General features: G+C 44.6%; 1 protein-coding gene across 1 annotated transcript in view; it reads right to left on the bottom strand.

The window, feature by feature from the left end:
• Positions 1 to 16,543, bottom strand: part of TAF1B (TATA-box binding protein associated factor, RNA polymerase I subunit B) — a 64,486-nt gene extending 47,943 nt beyond the window's left edge. The window contains exons 1-6 of the mRNA XM_069973972.1: positions 16,388 to 16,543; positions 10,392 to 10,490; positions 3,351 to 3,441; positions 2,136 to 2,233; positions 1,890 to 1,982; positions 1,661 to 1,805 (exon numbers count right to left, since the gene is read on the bottom strand). Of these exons, the coding sequence (XP_069830073.1) occupies positions 1,661 to 1,805; positions 1,890 to 1,982; positions 2,136 to 2,233; positions 3,351 to 3,441; positions 10,392 to 10,490; positions 16,388 to 16,405 (544 nt within the window). The 5' untranslated portion in view covers positions 16,406 to 16,543. The remainder of the gene's footprint in view (positions 1 to 1,660; positions 1,806 to 1,889; positions 1,983 to 2,135; positions 2,234 to 3,350; positions 3,442 to 10,391; positions 10,491 to 16,387) is intronic.
• Positions 16,544 to 17,329: the final 786 nt, after the last annotated feature.

The following is a 17,329-nucleotide window of genomic DNA, read 5'->3' as shown; positions in this document are numbered from 1 at the left end:
TCCAATTATGTTTGAAGGCAAATTAAAGGGATGTTCCAGCTCATGTCTGATCAGCGTCTATGTGAGAAGTGTCCAACCACGAGATACTCACTTTCAAAAATAAGTTCCCAAGTCCCTTAATGGAATGTAGCAGCACTCGCATATGTACATGGATTATTGTCTATGGGAACACCGGAGATAAGCGAGCGCTGTACTCTGCAATCTCAACATCACTTGAGGTCCCAGTGAGTACTAAAAAGTGTCACAAAACTATAGTCTATACAAGGGGCCCTCAACTGGTGGACCGCGGTCCTAACCCGGACCGAGGAGCCCAGCTGTCCCGAACCCTGCTGCGGCGCTGCTCCCTGCACAGTAATTATGAGCGTTTCTAACGAGCGCTCCCTCCCTGTCATTGGCTCCCTCCCTGTCAGTCTCTCTTGTGGCCACAGCGGTCACAAGAGGCCGCACTCCCCTTTTGGTGTCGGCCCTCGAATGACGTTACTGTGCCGTCGCCAGGACAAGGGTAGAGCGGCCTCTTGTGACCGCTGCAGTGCAGCCACAAGAGGGAAGAGAAGAGGAGACGCCAGACCAGGGTGAGTATAAGTGTTTGTTTTTTTAATGTCACATGCTGTATGGAAGGGGAAGAGCGCATGGGGGCCTATATACTACAGGGGGAGAGCTCACGGGGGGGCTATATACTACAGGGGGAGAGCGCTCGGGGGGGCTATATACTACAGTGGGAGAGCGCTCGGGGGGGCTATATACTACAGTGGGAGAGCGCTCGGGGGGGCTATATACTACAGGGGTGAGCACACGGGGGGCTATATACTACAGGGGGAGAGCACACGGGGGGGCTATATACTACAGTGGGAGAGCGCACAGGGGGGGCTATATACTACAGTGGGAGAGCGCACAGGGGGGGTTATATACTACATTGGGAGAGCGCAAGGGGGGCTATATACTACAGGGGGAGAGCGCACAGGGGGGCTATATACTACAGGGGGGCTTTATACTACAGGGGGAGAGCACACAGGGGGTATATGCTACAGGGGGAGAGCGCTCAGGGGGGCTATATACTACAGTGGGAGAGCGCACAGGGGGCTATATACTACAGGGGGGCTTTATACTACAGGGGGAGAGCACACAGGGGGTATATGCTACAGGGGGAGAGCGCTCAGGGGGGCTATATACTACAGGGGGAGAGCACACAGGGGGCTATATACTACAGGGGGAGAGCGCACAGGGGGTTATATACTACAGGGGGAGAGCGCACTGGGGGGCTATATACTACTGGGGGAGAGTGCACAGGGGGCTATATATTACTGGGGCAATCACCCCCTTTGTACCTAATTTCAAAGGGCTGGTGAAAAAGAAAAAAATGCCAGTTTTCCCGCTAATAAGCAAGTGTATGTAAAAAGTTCAATAATGTTTGTGAAAAGTTAACAAAACACGTTTCCTATTGATGTTCAGCTTGGACCTTCACCTGACAATAGACCCCGGTAAGTGGACCTTCACTAAAAGTTGTTGAGTACCCCTGGTCTATACTATCTAGGACTATAGCCTTTATCAGTGTGGAAATATAAGTGGGACTATAAAGGCAATAAAAAAAATTATATATAATTTTATTTATTTATTTATTTATTTTTTTATGTAGACCAGTCCATAAAAACTGGAAATATACCTGAAGTCTGTGTGCATTCTCCTGAGGAAGGAAGACCAGCGCTGCTCACAGAAGGTGCTTCCATATCGGACTCAGAGGTGGCCTGGGTGTCATACGCATCAGACTCGCTGTCCAGTTCTGAGGAGCCCCCACTGCTGTCAATAACCTATGGGGGAAAAAAAGGATTATTAGTAAGTGGCTATAATGATATATCATTATATTCATGAGGTCAGAGGTCAGCTGTACTTACCACCTGCATGGGTCTCTGAATCACAGGTCTTTTGCAGTACGCCTGTTTTGTTTTCTGAAGGTAAAGCCTCCACAGATTACACATAACATGATCCTGTTGCGTACAAAGAATAAAAATAAAAATTTTATCTCTCTTTATCTATTTATCTCAAGGAAAAGGGGAGAATAGTGCAACTAGTGTATGTAGTAACCTACGGACATATGGAGAAAAAAAAAAAGGTACAAAGCTGTGGAGTCTGGGAATTACCTTAATGTCAGGACTGATTCCCAAAGCTTCAAGCGCTTCGGCTTGCTTGAGCAAAACAAACTGGAAACCTTCACAGACGTACCAGTCCCAGCCCACCTCTACACAAAGGAAAAGAGTGTTACTGCAAATATACAGAAACTTGTCCTTAAAGCGAAGGTACCATGAGTACATTCGCTTTAAGAGATTTTCACATGGATAGAACAGCAGTGGCGTGGGGAAGCTGCGGTCCTTTTTTTTTTTAACCGTGGCCCTGTTTCCGCGCACAGCGACGGTCCATTCCCAGGCACTGGCCAGGGGCGAAGCACTGGAGGCGATAGAATCAATGGAGCCACATCATAGAGGGGCAGGGGTTTCCTCCCACTGGGGTCGGGCCGGTCTGCCTCCAGTGCCCCAGCTGGTGCCTGGGAATAGAGCGGCAACGTATGCAGGAATCGCGATGTGGTTAAAAAAAAAAAAGACTGCGGCACCAGCTTCCCCACCCCCCTGTTCTATCTTTTGGTACTCATGGTACATTTGCTTTAAAAACTTGATACCAAGAAGACAGATCAATAACACAGCTGTAAAGTGCTGCAGAACTTGTTGGCACTATATAAAATTAGTATTTAATCAAATAGCACATGGGACACTGACATTTAAAAAATTCACTCACCTATTTGTATGAAGATAGCAAAACACTAGGAGCAAAAGAGTCCTACAGTTCTAAATTGACAATCTTTTGGGTCTAGGCTGTGTATGGGCACAGTAAAGGCCCTATTACATGGCCCAACCTATTGTATAAAGAAGAATTGATCTCATAGACCATTGTTTGTTTAATATGCCTATTACAAGGGAGGGCCCCACGAGCGATTGCTCATCAGTCATGTGGACCCCTGCTTCCAACATTCATTGGGTACCTATCACCCATTACACAGGGAGATGCATTTCAGAAGAACAATGGTTTTTTTTTTTATCAGGTTAAAATTACGGGATAAGCTGAAGAAAGTGAGTGTTTACTCATGTATAGGCTGACCACTGGCCCTATTACACAGGGCGATATCGATATGTGGCTGATGCTTGGGGGAGGATATATGTATGTGGGATATATGTATGTGGCCAAGCATTCGCACAGATACAGAATTTGCTAAGACAATTCTTCTGGTTTTATGACTATATGAATGTCAGTCACTTTAAAAGTGATGGAAACAAGTTCTATACAAATCAAAAAACAATACTTACCAGCCCCAGCTTTCTTTTTCCTTAATCCCCTGGAAATACTCTGGACTTTTGTATTTTGGATGGCAAAGAAATCTTGAACTTCCTTGGTTTTCTGCAAGTATTAAAGCATACAAGTAGTTTTAAGTAACCTTTCAAGATAAGATGTCATGAACACTAGTTCTGATCATTATATAAATTGTATATGGCAATTTTACCAGATATCCCATCTGTAGGCTTCCCCAGTCATTTTCAGTTGTTTAGGTTATGGGTGCAGACTAGCTGCTATGATGTCTCCCAAACACTGCGCACGAGCACACACACAAAATAGGGGATCCCCTATGTCTCTACAGCACACAGAAGCAGCAGCAGCAGCATGAAGAACATCATGAAGCAGTACTGAGCAATGTAATCTGGGAAGACAGCACTGAAGTAAGATATAACACTTCCAACACAGGAGCCAGAAGCAGCTCTCTCTGCAACCTAAGTTCTTTTATATTGCTATTGTGAGCGAGTTTTGGAGCATGCGAGTTTTTGATCTGAAGTGTGTTTTTGTCTCAAGTGTGGGACTTCGAGGAGTTTTAGAGGAAAACAAATTGTTTATTTGCTTGCTTTGAACAAATTGTTTGTTGCTATTGTTGTTTTTTTTTTTTCTTTATACTTTATATCACCATAAAAATGAGCTCCATGTTTGACAATGCGGTTCAATGTACATCTTGTGCAATTAATGCAATCCTTGATCAACCGATCGAGGGTGCATACCATTGTGGGAGATGTGTGCATGTTGCTGGTTTGGAAGCCCAGATCCTGGATCTAAATGAGCAGCTGCAAAGATTGAGATGCATTGGCAAACTGGAAAGGGGTCTGCTGCTCACTGAGCATGCGCTCCAAGGGGTAGATGGGGAAGAGAGTGATAGCATGGAGGTGCAGGAGGAAGAGGTAGCTAGTTGGGTAACAGTTATAAAACGGGGTAGAGGGAAGAGTGCAAGGGAGGCTAGTCCTGATCTGGCACACCCCAACAAGTTTGCTAAATTGGCGGATGAGGGGGATGTTGATTCAGAGGTGGCATTGCTGCAGCAGGACACTGCCTCTGAAAGCCAGGGGGGTGTCTGCTCCAGTAAGGTGGGAAATAGGAGTTCAGGGCACGCCAGGCAGGTACTGGTAGTGGGGGACTCAATTATTAGGGGGCCAGACAGGGCAATCTGTCACAAAGACCGGGATCGTCAAACAGTGTGTAGCCTTCCTGGCGCTCGAGTTCGTCACATCGCGGATCGGGCTGACAGATTACTGGGAGGGGCTGGCGATGACCCAGCAGTCATGGTGCACATTGGCACCAATGCTAAAGTTAGAGGTAGGTGGCGGGTCCTTAAAAACGATTTCAGGTCTTAAAACTAGGACCTCCAAGGTGATATTCTCCGAAATATTACCTGTACCACGAGCCACACCTGAGAGACAGCGGGAGATTAGGGAGGTAAATAAGTGGCTCAAGAGCTGGTGTAGGATAGAGGGGTTTGGGTTCATGGAGAACTGGGCAGACTTCTCGGTCAGTTACAGGCACTACAGTAGGGACGGGCTGCATCTCAATGGGGAGGGTGCAGCCGTGTTGGGGGAGAGGATGGCTAAGAGGTTGGAGGAGTGTTCAAACTAGGGACCGGGAGGAGGGCAACTACAATACAGCAAGTGAAGGAGAGTAGATGGAGAGCTAGGCCTAGATTATGGATCTGGGGGTGGAGCGGCGGGAGGGGATAGAACAGTCACTAGTGACAAGAGGAAAGGGAATATGGACAAACATATTAAATGCATGTATACAAATGCTCGAAGCCTCACTAATAAAGCTGAAGAATTAGAGCTCATAATGGTGGAAGAGAAATATGATATAGTGGGGATAAGCGAAACATGGCTGGATGAGAGTTATGACTGGGCCGTTAATATCCAGGGTTATAGTCTATTCAGAAATGACCGTAAAAATAAGAAAGGGGGAGGGGTCTGCCTATATGTTAAATCCTGCCTTAAAGAGAACCAATCACCTAAATATAACTGTCCCTATTATGAAAGTACATCTCTCCCTAAGTCTATTCATGAAGATACAGACTGCATTTGCAGTCTGTATCTTTATACTTTACCTGATCCTCTGTGCCCTGGCTGTTCCGGTGGGCGCCGCCATCTTGATGACGTCACTTGTGTTCCAGCTGTGTGTTCCAGCGTGACGTCATCAAGATGGCGGCGCCGCCGGAACAGCCAGGGAACAGAGGATCTGGTAAAGTATAAAGATACAGACTGCAAAGCAGTCTGTATCTTCATAGATAGACTTCATGAGGATACAGACTGCATTTGCAGTCTGTAGCTTTATACTTTACCTATCCTCTGCTTCAGTGCTGCAAGGCAGGGCGCCAACATCTTGATTATGGGCCTTGCGTTCCACCGCTGGAACGCAAGTGACGTAATCAAGATGGCGGCGCCGGCCTTGCTGCACCGAAGAAGAGGATTAGGTAAAGTATAAAGATACAGACTGCAGAGGCAGTTTGTATCTTCATAAATAGATTAGAGAACAGGAACTTTAGATAATACACAGCGATCTTGCGCTGTATAGGGAACCTTTCCTGCCACTCTGCATGATGGGAGTTTCCTGTCTCGCGCCGGCTCTTTTGAAAAGAGCCGGCTCGAGACAGGAAAGTAAAAAGGGAATAATTCAAAAACGTGACAATAAAAATAATTAATTATATTTGCAAATGTCAATAAAATTATGATTTGCATCTAATTAGGGAATAAAATTTTTTTAACTTTCGTCCATGATTGGTTCTCTTTAACCCTTTAAGGACATGGCCCATTTTCGTTTTTACGTTTTCGGTTTTTCCTCCTTGTGTTTAAAAGGTCATAGCACTTGCATTTTTCCACCTAGAAACCCACATGACCCCTTATTTTTTGCGTCACTAATTGTACTTTGCAATTACAGGCTGAATTTTTGCATAAAGTACACTGCGAAACCAGAAAAAAATTCAAAGTGTGGTGAAATTGAAAAAAAAAAACACATTTCTTTTATTTGGGGGAAATGTGTTTTTACGCCATTCACCCTGGGGTAAAACTGACTTGTTATGCATGTTCCTCAAGTCGTTACGATTAAAACGATATATAACATGTATAACTTATATTGTATCTGATGGCCTGTAAAAAATTCAAACCGTTGTTAACCAATATACGTTCCTTAAAATCGCTCTATTCCCAGGCTTATAGCGCTTTTATCCTTTGGTCTATGGGGCTGTGCGAGGTGTCATTTTTTGCGCCATGATGTGATCTTTCTATCGGTACCTTGATTGCCCATATACGTCTTTTTGATCGCTTTTTATTAAATTTTTTCTGGATTTGATGCGACCAAAAATGCGCAATTTTGCACTTTGGGATTTTTTTGCGCTGACGCCGTTTACCGTACGAGATCAGGAATGTGATTAATTAATAGTTCGGGCGATTACGCACGCGGCGATAGCAAACATGTTTATTTATTTATTTATTTGTTTACTTTTATTTAAAACCTGGGAAAAGGGGGGTGATTCAGACTTTTATTAGGAGAGGGGGCTTTTTACTATTAACAACACTTTTTTTTTTTACACATATACTAGAAGCCCCCCTAGGGGACTTCTAGTATATACACTGTGATCTCTCATTGAGATCTCTGCAGCATAGATATGCTGCAGAGATCCATGAGATCGGCACTCGTTTGCTTTCGGCTGCTGCAGCCGAAAACGAACGAGTGCCGAGCCGAGGACGGCGCCATCTTGGACGCGTCCCCGGCCGGCATCAGTAACGGAGATCGCTCCCACTAGACACCAGGGAAACGTTGCCTCCGGTAATCGGAGGCAGCTGTCAACTTTGACAGCTGCCTCCGATTAGCTAATTAGCGGGCACGGCGATCAGACCGTGCCCGCTAATAGCAGCGGTCCCGGGCTACTCGCGGCACCCGGGATCGCGGCACTTCAAAGCGGGGCCGCCGCGCGGCCCCGCTTTGAAGTGCAAGTGAGGACATAGGACGTACCGGTACGTCCTATGTCCTTAAGAGGTTAAGCCCATTCTGCAGGAGGATATAAGTGATGATAATGTGGAATCTCTTTGGGTAGAAATAAGGGGAGGGACGAGGAATAATAAAATTCTTATAGGAGTGAGTTATAAACCTCAAAGTATAGTGGAAGAATCAGAAAATCTTCTTATAAGACAAATAGATACGGCAGCGAAGCAGGGGGAAGTCATTATTATGGGGGACTTTAACTACCCAAATATAAACTGGGAAGCAGAAACCTTTCCCAACTAGTACAGGAACCAACAAGAGGGGGGGCACTCCTGGACCTAATCTTAACCAATAGGCCAGACAGAATATCAAAAATAGAGGTGAGGGGTCACCTAGGTAATAGTGACCATAACATAGTAAGTTTTCAATTATCCTTAAATAAAATGATTAGTAGAGGGGCTACAAAAACATTAAATTTCAGAGAGGACCTTGGGAACATAGACTGGGACAATGCCTTCAGAAATAAAAGTACACAAGAGAAATGGGACATATTTAAGAGCATCCTGGGTAAATCGTGTGAACGACACATACCATATGGGAATAAAAGTAGTAGAAATAGGAGAAATCCAATGTGGTTAACTTCAGCTGTAAGGGGTGCAATAAATGATAAGAAACAAGCATTCAGACTTCTAAAACAAGAAGGTAGTGGGGAAGCATTAAGCAACTATAGACAGAAGAATATAAGATAAGGTATATAACGACACAGCTGAACTAGAGCGGGTGCAGAGGAGGGCGACAAAGGTCATTAAGGGAATGGGTGTGTTACAGTACCAGGACAGGTTATCAAGCTTTTGGTTATTTACACTAGAAAAAAGACGTCTTAGGGGCGATCTGATCACAATGTACAAATATATGAATGGACAGTACAGAGATCTGTGTAGTGATGTTTTTACTCCTAGGACTGTAACCATGACAAGGGGGCATCCTCTACGTCTAGAGGAAAGAAGAAGATTTCACCATCAGCATCGACACGGGTTCTTTACTGTACGAGCAGTAAGACTGTGGAACTCTCTGCCACATGATGTTGTCATGGCCGATTCATTAAATAAGTTCAAGGGAGTCCTGGATGCTTTTCTTGAAAAATATAATATTACAAGTTATGGGCATTAGATTTCCGGTGATGTGTTGGTCTGGGGATTGTTCTGGTTGCCATTGGAGTCGGTTTTCTCCCTGTGGTGGGACGGTTGTTGTCTGCCTCGTGGGGGGTTTTGCCTTCCCCTGGATTAACGCAGTAGGGTTTCCCTAGGTTGAACCTGATGGACTCTTGTCTTCTTTCAGCCTTGTTTATTATGTTACTATGTTACTTACAATAAGTCAGTGTGGGCACTCCTCCCTCCCTTCTCTATAGACTTCTATGGACAGCTGTAACCTGATCTATCTCAAAATAAGAGTTTGGGAAATGAGTCTCAGGGAAAGAAGAATTTTGCACTGATAAGATTTATAACAGATTCCTGTATTGTTGCTTGTACTATTGATTTATAAATGGTCACTAACTTTTCAACACTAAAATCAGAATAGCACCAAGCCTAACTGCTATCAGTGCACTGCATACACTACACAATCATGAAAATGCAATTTATAGGTGTATTTTTTCTGTATTTACTCAGAACCCAGCCATTGGCCCCTATTCAGGCCCCTTTACACTTTAGGAAAATCTATCAGGATTTCTCGGAAAACAGGTCAGGAAATTATACAACCTGTCCTGGTTTTGTCCAGAATTAGTCCCTCTAGAAGTATATGGGACAGTCCAGAATTACGCATGCTACAATATATTTGTTTTCAGTAAATACTGATTACTGACAGAAAATCCTGATTGTTACCTGAAGCCTCCAGATCAGGACTTCCTGACAGTAAAAACTGGACCCTGTGAATTCAACCACAAAACCCCTAACAGTAACCATTGTGGTTGTCTCTGAGGGCGATTTCACAGCATGATTTGCATTATATATGTATGTTGACAACCTATCACAATGTGATACGGATATATCTGTGCATAGACAGGCACTGGTCCTTAGCCTATGCATAGTCAGCAAGTGACTATGTTTGAAGTCATATTCCGAGCATATACATATTTAGACTTGGAGCTAAAGTGTAGTTAGAAAAACATGGCCAGTTTCTTCCAAAGACAGCACCCCTCATCTATAGTTTGGGTGGGGTTTTGCAATTCAGTTCAGTTGAAATGAATGGAGCTTAAGGGTGGGTTCCGCCGAATTCCGTTGCCTGTACGTGCTCACAGTCGCGCGCCTCTCTGCCCGTGCCATAGACACCATTGTATGCACGAGCAGATTCCACATTCCGCCAAAAGAATTGACACGTCAATTCTTTCGGCGGATAGCAGAATCAGCTGGCCCATACAATGGTGTCTATAGAGCCGGCAGAAAGGCGTGCGGCCGTGAGCGCGTACAGGCAACGGAATTCGGCGGAAATTATCAGTGAGAATTCCGTAGTCTGAACCCGCCCTAAAGGAGAAGTCCAGAGAATATGATAATTTTCTAGCAGTAAGGGGCAGGGAGGAAGATAATAAATAAGCACTACTTACATCTCCCTGTGCCTCCGCATCGCTGCCTTACCGCTCTGGGAATCCAATCTGGCTCCTAGATCCTTTTCTGCAGCAATGTCCCGACTCGGATGATGGATTGCCCGCTCAGCCAGTCAGTGACTGGGGCGGACGCTGCAGCAGTCACTAATTGGCTGGGCAAGGAATCCATCGACCGGGACAAGTATTTTTCTCTCGAGTGGTGAGCTAGTCACTACTGGGAGAAAAGTTTGTTTTGGCACGCGTCTAGGAATTTGTGACACAGTGTTGCAGAGGCACTGGGTGAGGTAAACAGCGCTTATTTATTATGTTCCTCCCTGCCCCTTGTTCCTGGAAAATTTTGTCGAAGTTCTCCTTTAATTACAAACCACACCTGAACTGGAGACAAGAGTGATGATGTCTCTGAAAGAAAGTGGCCATTCTGGATAGTCCCCTTTAAGGGTCTGAGTCATAATACATATGCAGTACTTACCTCTATGACGGTATGGCAACTTTTACAGTAGTATTTACATTCATCGCTGATCCCCCAGTTCACTTCTGAACACTGAGGGCATGGTTCCTTATAAGAGCTCTAAGAAAGAGATAAGATATATGTTATGACACTGTATTTCTTATGACACAGGAAGGTTTGTCATTTTGTATCACATCAGTAGCATAGGATACCTGACAGACCCACCGACGCGACAGTGGCATTTGGTTTCCACTCACAATTTGAAACAAAAGGGAACAATAGCTAATACTAAAACCCTATGTGATCATGTAAAGCCAGCCTAGCACAAGGGGTTAACATTCAGTCACTTTACTAAAAGTAAAGTGGAAATTCCTATCAGGATAGTATCAGAAATATAATAGAGTATGCAATATACACCAGGCTCTGCCAAGGAAAACAAAATGATTAACTGGTAATATCAATGTAATGGGACATTGAAGATAATATCATAATAAGTATACAGTGTATCCATAGCGGAGCCCAGTGCACCAGGAAAGGAGACACTCACTGACACATAACAATTAGGACTAGTGTTGAGCGGAGTTGCTGGACTATTCAGGTTTGGCAATGTTCTCCAAACCCGTTTGAATCCAGGCATCTGGAGAAGTTAGATGCCGCCAACGCGTACCCGAGTGTTCGGGTTTGGAAAATTAACTCTGCTCAACACTACTTAGGAACCATGCAGAGTGTTGAGGAGTTTATTCAAAGTATACAGAGGTTGTAGAGAGTTTCTGGAAGGCAGAGATCCTAACTATTCTTTAGATTGGGTGTGGAGAGGCCCTGGTTCACTGTGAGGTATCAGGATGATGAAGAAAATCATAGGACCCCCAGTGAATCTAATGCTCAGGTCCACTATTACACAAAGCGATTTTTTGACAATCAACGATTAACGATAAACAAACTCAAACGACCACTATGACGCAAGATCTGAAATCGTTCACCCAATTACACGGAACGATGATCGTTACTTATAATAATAATAAAAAATTTATTTGTATAGCGCCAACAGATTCCGCAGCACTTTTTTTTCTATGCATACAGTACAGAGGTACATAATACGCAGTTAAATTGGAATAAATAAGTACATAGTTAATAAAAATAACAAAAAATACAAAATACAGAGTATAGACGAGACCTGCTCGTTGGAGCTTACAGACTAATTTTCATAGACACCAGGCATAAGTGCTTTATTTGTCCATGGTCCAGCCATTGTACATAATTAGAATTACAGGATGAGCCAGTAACAACGCCAATGTCTGATGCAGGTAAACATATAAAGTGCAGGAACAGTCAGAGAAATAGAGCAAGGGAAACAGAAGGGGGAAACAGTTTAGGGAACGTTATAAGCGAGCCTGAAGAGATGAGTCTTCAGGGCACGCTTGAAACTGTGGGTATTGGGTATTAGTCTGATGTGTTTGGGTAGGGAGTTCCAGAAAATTGGTGCAGCACGAGAGAAGTCTTGGAGGCGGGAATGAGAGGTTCTGATTATGGAAGATGTTAAGGTTAGATCATTTGCAGAGCGCAGAGCACGGGAAGGATGGTAGGTGGAGATGAGGGAGGAGATGTATGGAGGGGCAGAGTTGTGGAGAGCTTTATGGGTGAGGGTGAGGAGCTTGAAGTGGATTCTGGATTTGATGGGTAACCAGTGCAGTGACTGGCACAGAGGAGAGACATCGGTATAGCGGCTGGAGAGGAAGATGAGTCTGGCTGCTGCATTCAGGATAGACTGGAGAGGGGAGAGCTTAGACAGAGGAAGACCGATTAGTAGGGAGTTACAGTAGTCAAGACGGGAGTGGATCAGGGCGACAGGGCGAGTCTGAGCAGTGTCAGTGGTGAGAAATGGGCGGATTCTGGAGATGTTTTTGAGATGGAGATGACAGGAGCGTGTAAGAGCTTGGATATAGGGAGTAAAGGATAGATTGGAGTCCAACAAAACCCCCAGACATCGAGCCTGATGCACAGGAGTGATGCTAGTACCACAGACTGAGAGGGAGATGTCGGGTTTAGGTTTGTTAGAGGGAGGAAATACAAGAAGTTCAGTTTTAGAGAGATTAAGTTTGAGAAACAGAGAGGTCATAGTGTTAGAGAGAGCGGATAGGCAGTCACTAGTACTTATGATCTTTATTGCGTTAGTCTTGTTGTCGCCACTGCATTCGCCACTACTGCGATTGACATCTTATTACATGCGAACGATCAACGATAAAAATAGGCCCAAAATCTATTAAATGTTTAATCGTTGTCTGCTATTACACTAAACGATTATTGTTCAAATCGCACACGTCCTTCTGTAACCACCCAGTACTTACCTGTATTTCTGCATGCCCAATCTGAAGAATAAGACATCATATATGTGTACATGAGGATGAGCACCATTTCTGCCCATTATATAACTTGTACATGATATTTTTTCAACAGTTTTCCCCTCTGCAAGATTCATGTCTAACTTTCAGCTGTTCCTAATGGGTGGAGGCTGACAACTATCACCCATACATTACACACACAGAAGAGGGGATCCTGCATTTCTATGTCACCATACATACCAAAGAAATAACAACATCAATGACATTATAGAGCAATAGTGAACAGTCTAAGCTGTCAATCAAGCCATGAGGTGAGTTGCATTTCTTACACTAAGGTCCGTATTATGGTGCGTTTACACAGAGAGATTTATCTGACAGATCTTTGAAGCCAAAGCCAGGAACATACTATAAACAGGTAACAGGTCATAAAGGAAAGTCAGGTATCTATCCTCTTTTCAAATCCATTCCTGGCTTTGGCTTCAAGAATCTGTCAGATAAATCTGTCTGTGTAAACGCACCCTTACACAGCCCGATTAGCGCAGTAAGGGAGCACCCCTTGTTTATATAGAAAGTAATAAAGTATATACTTACCTCTCCATACTCCCTGGTGTCCTCCTGCCTGTTCTCTGCAGCCATCGTTGAGGCTTCTGAACCAGTCTGTGCAGTGACAGGCTGCTGGCTTGGACAGCACCACGGCCAGTGATTGGCTGAGTGGCCTGTCACTTCAGAGACAGTTTCAGAAGCTTCATTTGCGGCTGCTGTGATCGGGAGGATACTGGGAGAGCGTGGAGAGTTAAGTATCATGTTCATTATTTTTTCTACAGTCATCAGTCGCGCAGCACTATTACAAGTAGTCTTTAAACGTTCTAAAAGACAATGATCAGCCAATGATCGTCTCATTGGTTGATGATTGTCTTTATTACACAGAGCGGTATCTGCCAGAATTAGCAGATTATTGCTCTTTGTAATAGCATCTGTAGCTTTTGTGGTAGTTTTGCAGTCAATCTTTCTCCCTGCCTTTGCTCTCTGAACTCACTCCCTATCTCATCTCTCTTCTCACTCCTCCCTTCTCCTTAGATATGTGCTGGCAGCATGTAATCTGTTTCTCAATGAGCTGATAGTCCATCTACTTAATGCTGGAATTACGTAGTTTTGGAAAACTGACACTGTAGTTTTTGTGCCAACACCCAAAGTGGATCCAACAGGAAAGAGAAGTACAGGTCCTCCCTTTATGTTTTCCGGGTCACAGAACGGCCGGTGTCTTACACCATGTGAACGTGGCCTAACACAGGATGAACTGAGTTGTATTTCAGAGCATACGAAAGTTTAGGGTGAAGTAGGAGTCGCTTGACAATGCACATATGCTGACCACCTTAGCATACCTCCCAAGTGTCCCGCTTTTGGAGGGACAGTCCCTACTTTTGACCCACGTCCCTCTTTGCACCTTACATGTCCCTCTTTTTGACCTAGAAATTAGATTGGCATTAATAAACTTTCTATGTTGCTCTAGAAAGTGTCTGGTTTCTTACTGTATAACAGAGAGTAGGTGTTACGGATCCGTTACGAATCTGTGGCATCATTCTGCAGCAGATCCTGTATGTGTGATTGCATTAATCTGCGGCAGATCCTGTATGTGTGATTGCATCAATCTGCGGCAGATTCTGGATGTGTGATTGCATCAATCTGCGGCAGATCCTGTATGTGTGATTGCATCAATCTGCGGCAGATTCTGGATGTGTGATTGCATCAATCTGCGGCAGATCCTGTATGTGTGATTGCATCAATCTGCGGCAGATCCTGTATGTGTTATTGCATCAATGTGCAGCAAATCCTGTATGTGTGATTGCATCAATCTGCAGCAGATCCTGTATGTGTGATTGCATTAATCTGCAGCAGATCCTGTATGTGTGGCAGCATCAGTCTGCAGCAGATCCTGTATGTGTGATTGCATTAATCTGCAGCAGATCCTGGATGTGTGATTGCATCAATTTGCAGCAGATCCTTTATGTGTGATTGCATCAATCTGCAGCAGATCCTGGGTGTGTGATTGCATCAATCTGCAGCAGATCCTGGATGTGTGATTGCATCAATCTGCAGCAGATCCTGGATGTGTGATTGCATCAATCTGCAGCAGATCCTGGATGTGTGATCGCATCAATCTGCAGCAGATCCTGGATGTGTGATTGCATCAATCTGCAGCAGATCCTGTATGTGTGATCGCATCAATCTGCAGCAGATCCTGGATGTGTGATCACATCAATCTGCAGCAGATCCTGCATGTGTGATCGCATCAATCTGCAGCAGATCCTGCATGTGTAATTGCATCAATCTGCAACAGATCCTGCATGTGTGATCGCATCAATCTGCAGCAGATCCTGCATGTGTAATTGCATCAATCTGCAGCAGATCCTGTATGTGTGATCGCATCAATCTGCAGCAGATCCTGGATGTGTGATCACATCAATCTGCAGCAGATCCTGCATGTGTGATCGCATCAATCTGCAGCAGATCCTGCATGTGTAATTGCATCAATCTGCAACAGATCCTGGATGTGTGATTGCATCAATCTGCAGCAGATCCTGTATATGTGATTGCAGCAATCTGCAGCAGATCCTGTATGTGTGATTGCAGCAATCTGCAGCAGACCCTGTATATGTGGATGCATCCTTGAATAAAAAAAGTATAGAAGTGTTTGTAAAAAGTTCCCAAACTAAACCACAAGTGTCCCTCTTTGGACGTCCAAATAGTTGGGAGGTGTGTCCTTAGACAGACATGTTGGAATCACCAGACCAATACAGGGACATCTACCCTTCACAATCTACATGGGGAGGTGTTACAATTCACAGTTTATAGAGATACTCTATACATTACATTCTTTATTGGGACACTATGCTCACACTCTTTATAAAGGAGGGGCTCTAAACCAGTATGTGGGGGTGCTTTACCCTCATACTGTATATGGAGGAACTCTAGACCAGTATGTGGTGGTGCTTTACCCTCATACTGTATATGGAGGAACTCTAGACCAGTATGTGGGGGTGCTTTACACTCATACTGTTTATAGGGTTACTCTAGACCAGTATGTGGAGGTACTCTATCCTCATACTGTTTATAGGGGGTCTCTACACCAGTATGTAGGAAGCGTAGCCACTCGAAACGTGCGTAGGGGTTAATGTCAACACACTGCCATGGGTGAGTTATCTTGATTTTACTATAGGTTTTTTATGTTTAAGAGGTGGTCACAATTTGGTTTTAATCCTATTTTAGAAGACCTTCTTATACTTCCTATACGAGTCTATATAAGGCACCTTGATGACATTGGTTATATGACCAGTATGTGGAGGTACTCTACCCTCATACTGTTAAAGGGGGGACTCTAGCCCAGTATGTGGGGGTGCTTTACCCTCATACTGTTTATAGGGTTACTCTAAACCTGCATGTGGAAGTACTCTATCCTCATACTGTTAATGGGGGTGTAGCCACTATTACAGACTATGACAGCTGCGCTAATACAAGAAACAAGCAGCTGGACTCCTCCCTCCAGAACTAATTGCAGATACTACTTGGCACTGACATGTGTCGCTACCGTAGTGGTGAACTACACAGTTGCACGGCAACAATGCGAACACGTGACATAAGACATGGCGCGCGTCTATGACGTCACTGCTCCGAACTCACCGTGTCCTCGTCATCCATGGTACACCGCGGCTTTAACTGCCTACTCCTGAAACGTTATCCTGTGAATATGCGCGTACTGTCTGCTATATGCATCACCGAACTGCGGGCTCAGCGGCCATGTGTCTTCCACAGTGGTCGCCCTCAGTTACGCGTCACTTCCGCCCGGCAGCTATAGACATGTGACGCTGGAGTACGGTGGTCGGTGCGGGTCATAGTAATTCTTGCTATATAGCAGTGTACCCTAACCTGAGACTCCCTAGCTGCCATCATACCCTGACAGCCTGTATATTAGTATTTCCCCAGCTGCCTAGCTATTGCACAGCCACAACCCCCATCATACCCTGACAGCCTATGGCTGGGGATCAGGTAGTATCAGGGTCTATGATGTAGTCTATGGCCACAGAATAGGATATTGATCACAGAAACCATATTGATAATTCGTATAAACCATATTTGAGGCAATTTGTATAAATTAATCACAGTGTCATTATTACAACACGGCCCCTGTTTACATACACTAAACCTTTAGGTTTTTGTCAGGGCCCTATTATACAGAAAGATTATCACAGTAGCGGTATAGGGAAAAAGTTGGTGGGATTAGTTTGGCGCAAACACCCCTTCTGGAACACCGTTCGTGTTCCCCGTGTGGTGGGCTAGCTCAGGTAGAGGTAAAGGTGTTGTGACAGCTCAGCCAGAGATGGTGATTGTCATGACGCCAGTGCTAGTCCAGCACACAGGTGTGATGTTGGTACCTGCTTTGTATTGTGGCTTGCTGTGTTCCCCAAATGGTCGGTGACCTGCCGCGTTAGGATGAGTCCCTTGGGCTCTTGTCACGTTAGTCCTGAGTGGCAATGGACCCACCCGGACTATCGGTACCACCCCACACAGAAAGGGAAAAAATAAACCAAGGTGTAAAGCTACTGTGCATAGGTGTTGATGCGG

This window comes from Dendropsophus ebraccatus, chromosome 6 (assembly GCF_027789765.1).
Source record: "Dendropsophus ebraccatus isolate aDenEbr1 chromosome 6, aDenEbr1.pat, whole genome shotgun sequence".
NCBI lineage: Eukaryota > Metazoa > Chordata > Amphibia > Anura > Hylidae > Dendropsophus > Dendropsophus ebraccatus.
The sequence above is the reverse complement of the archived record's forward strand: the minus strand, read 5'-3'. Positions and strand labels throughout refer to the sequence as shown.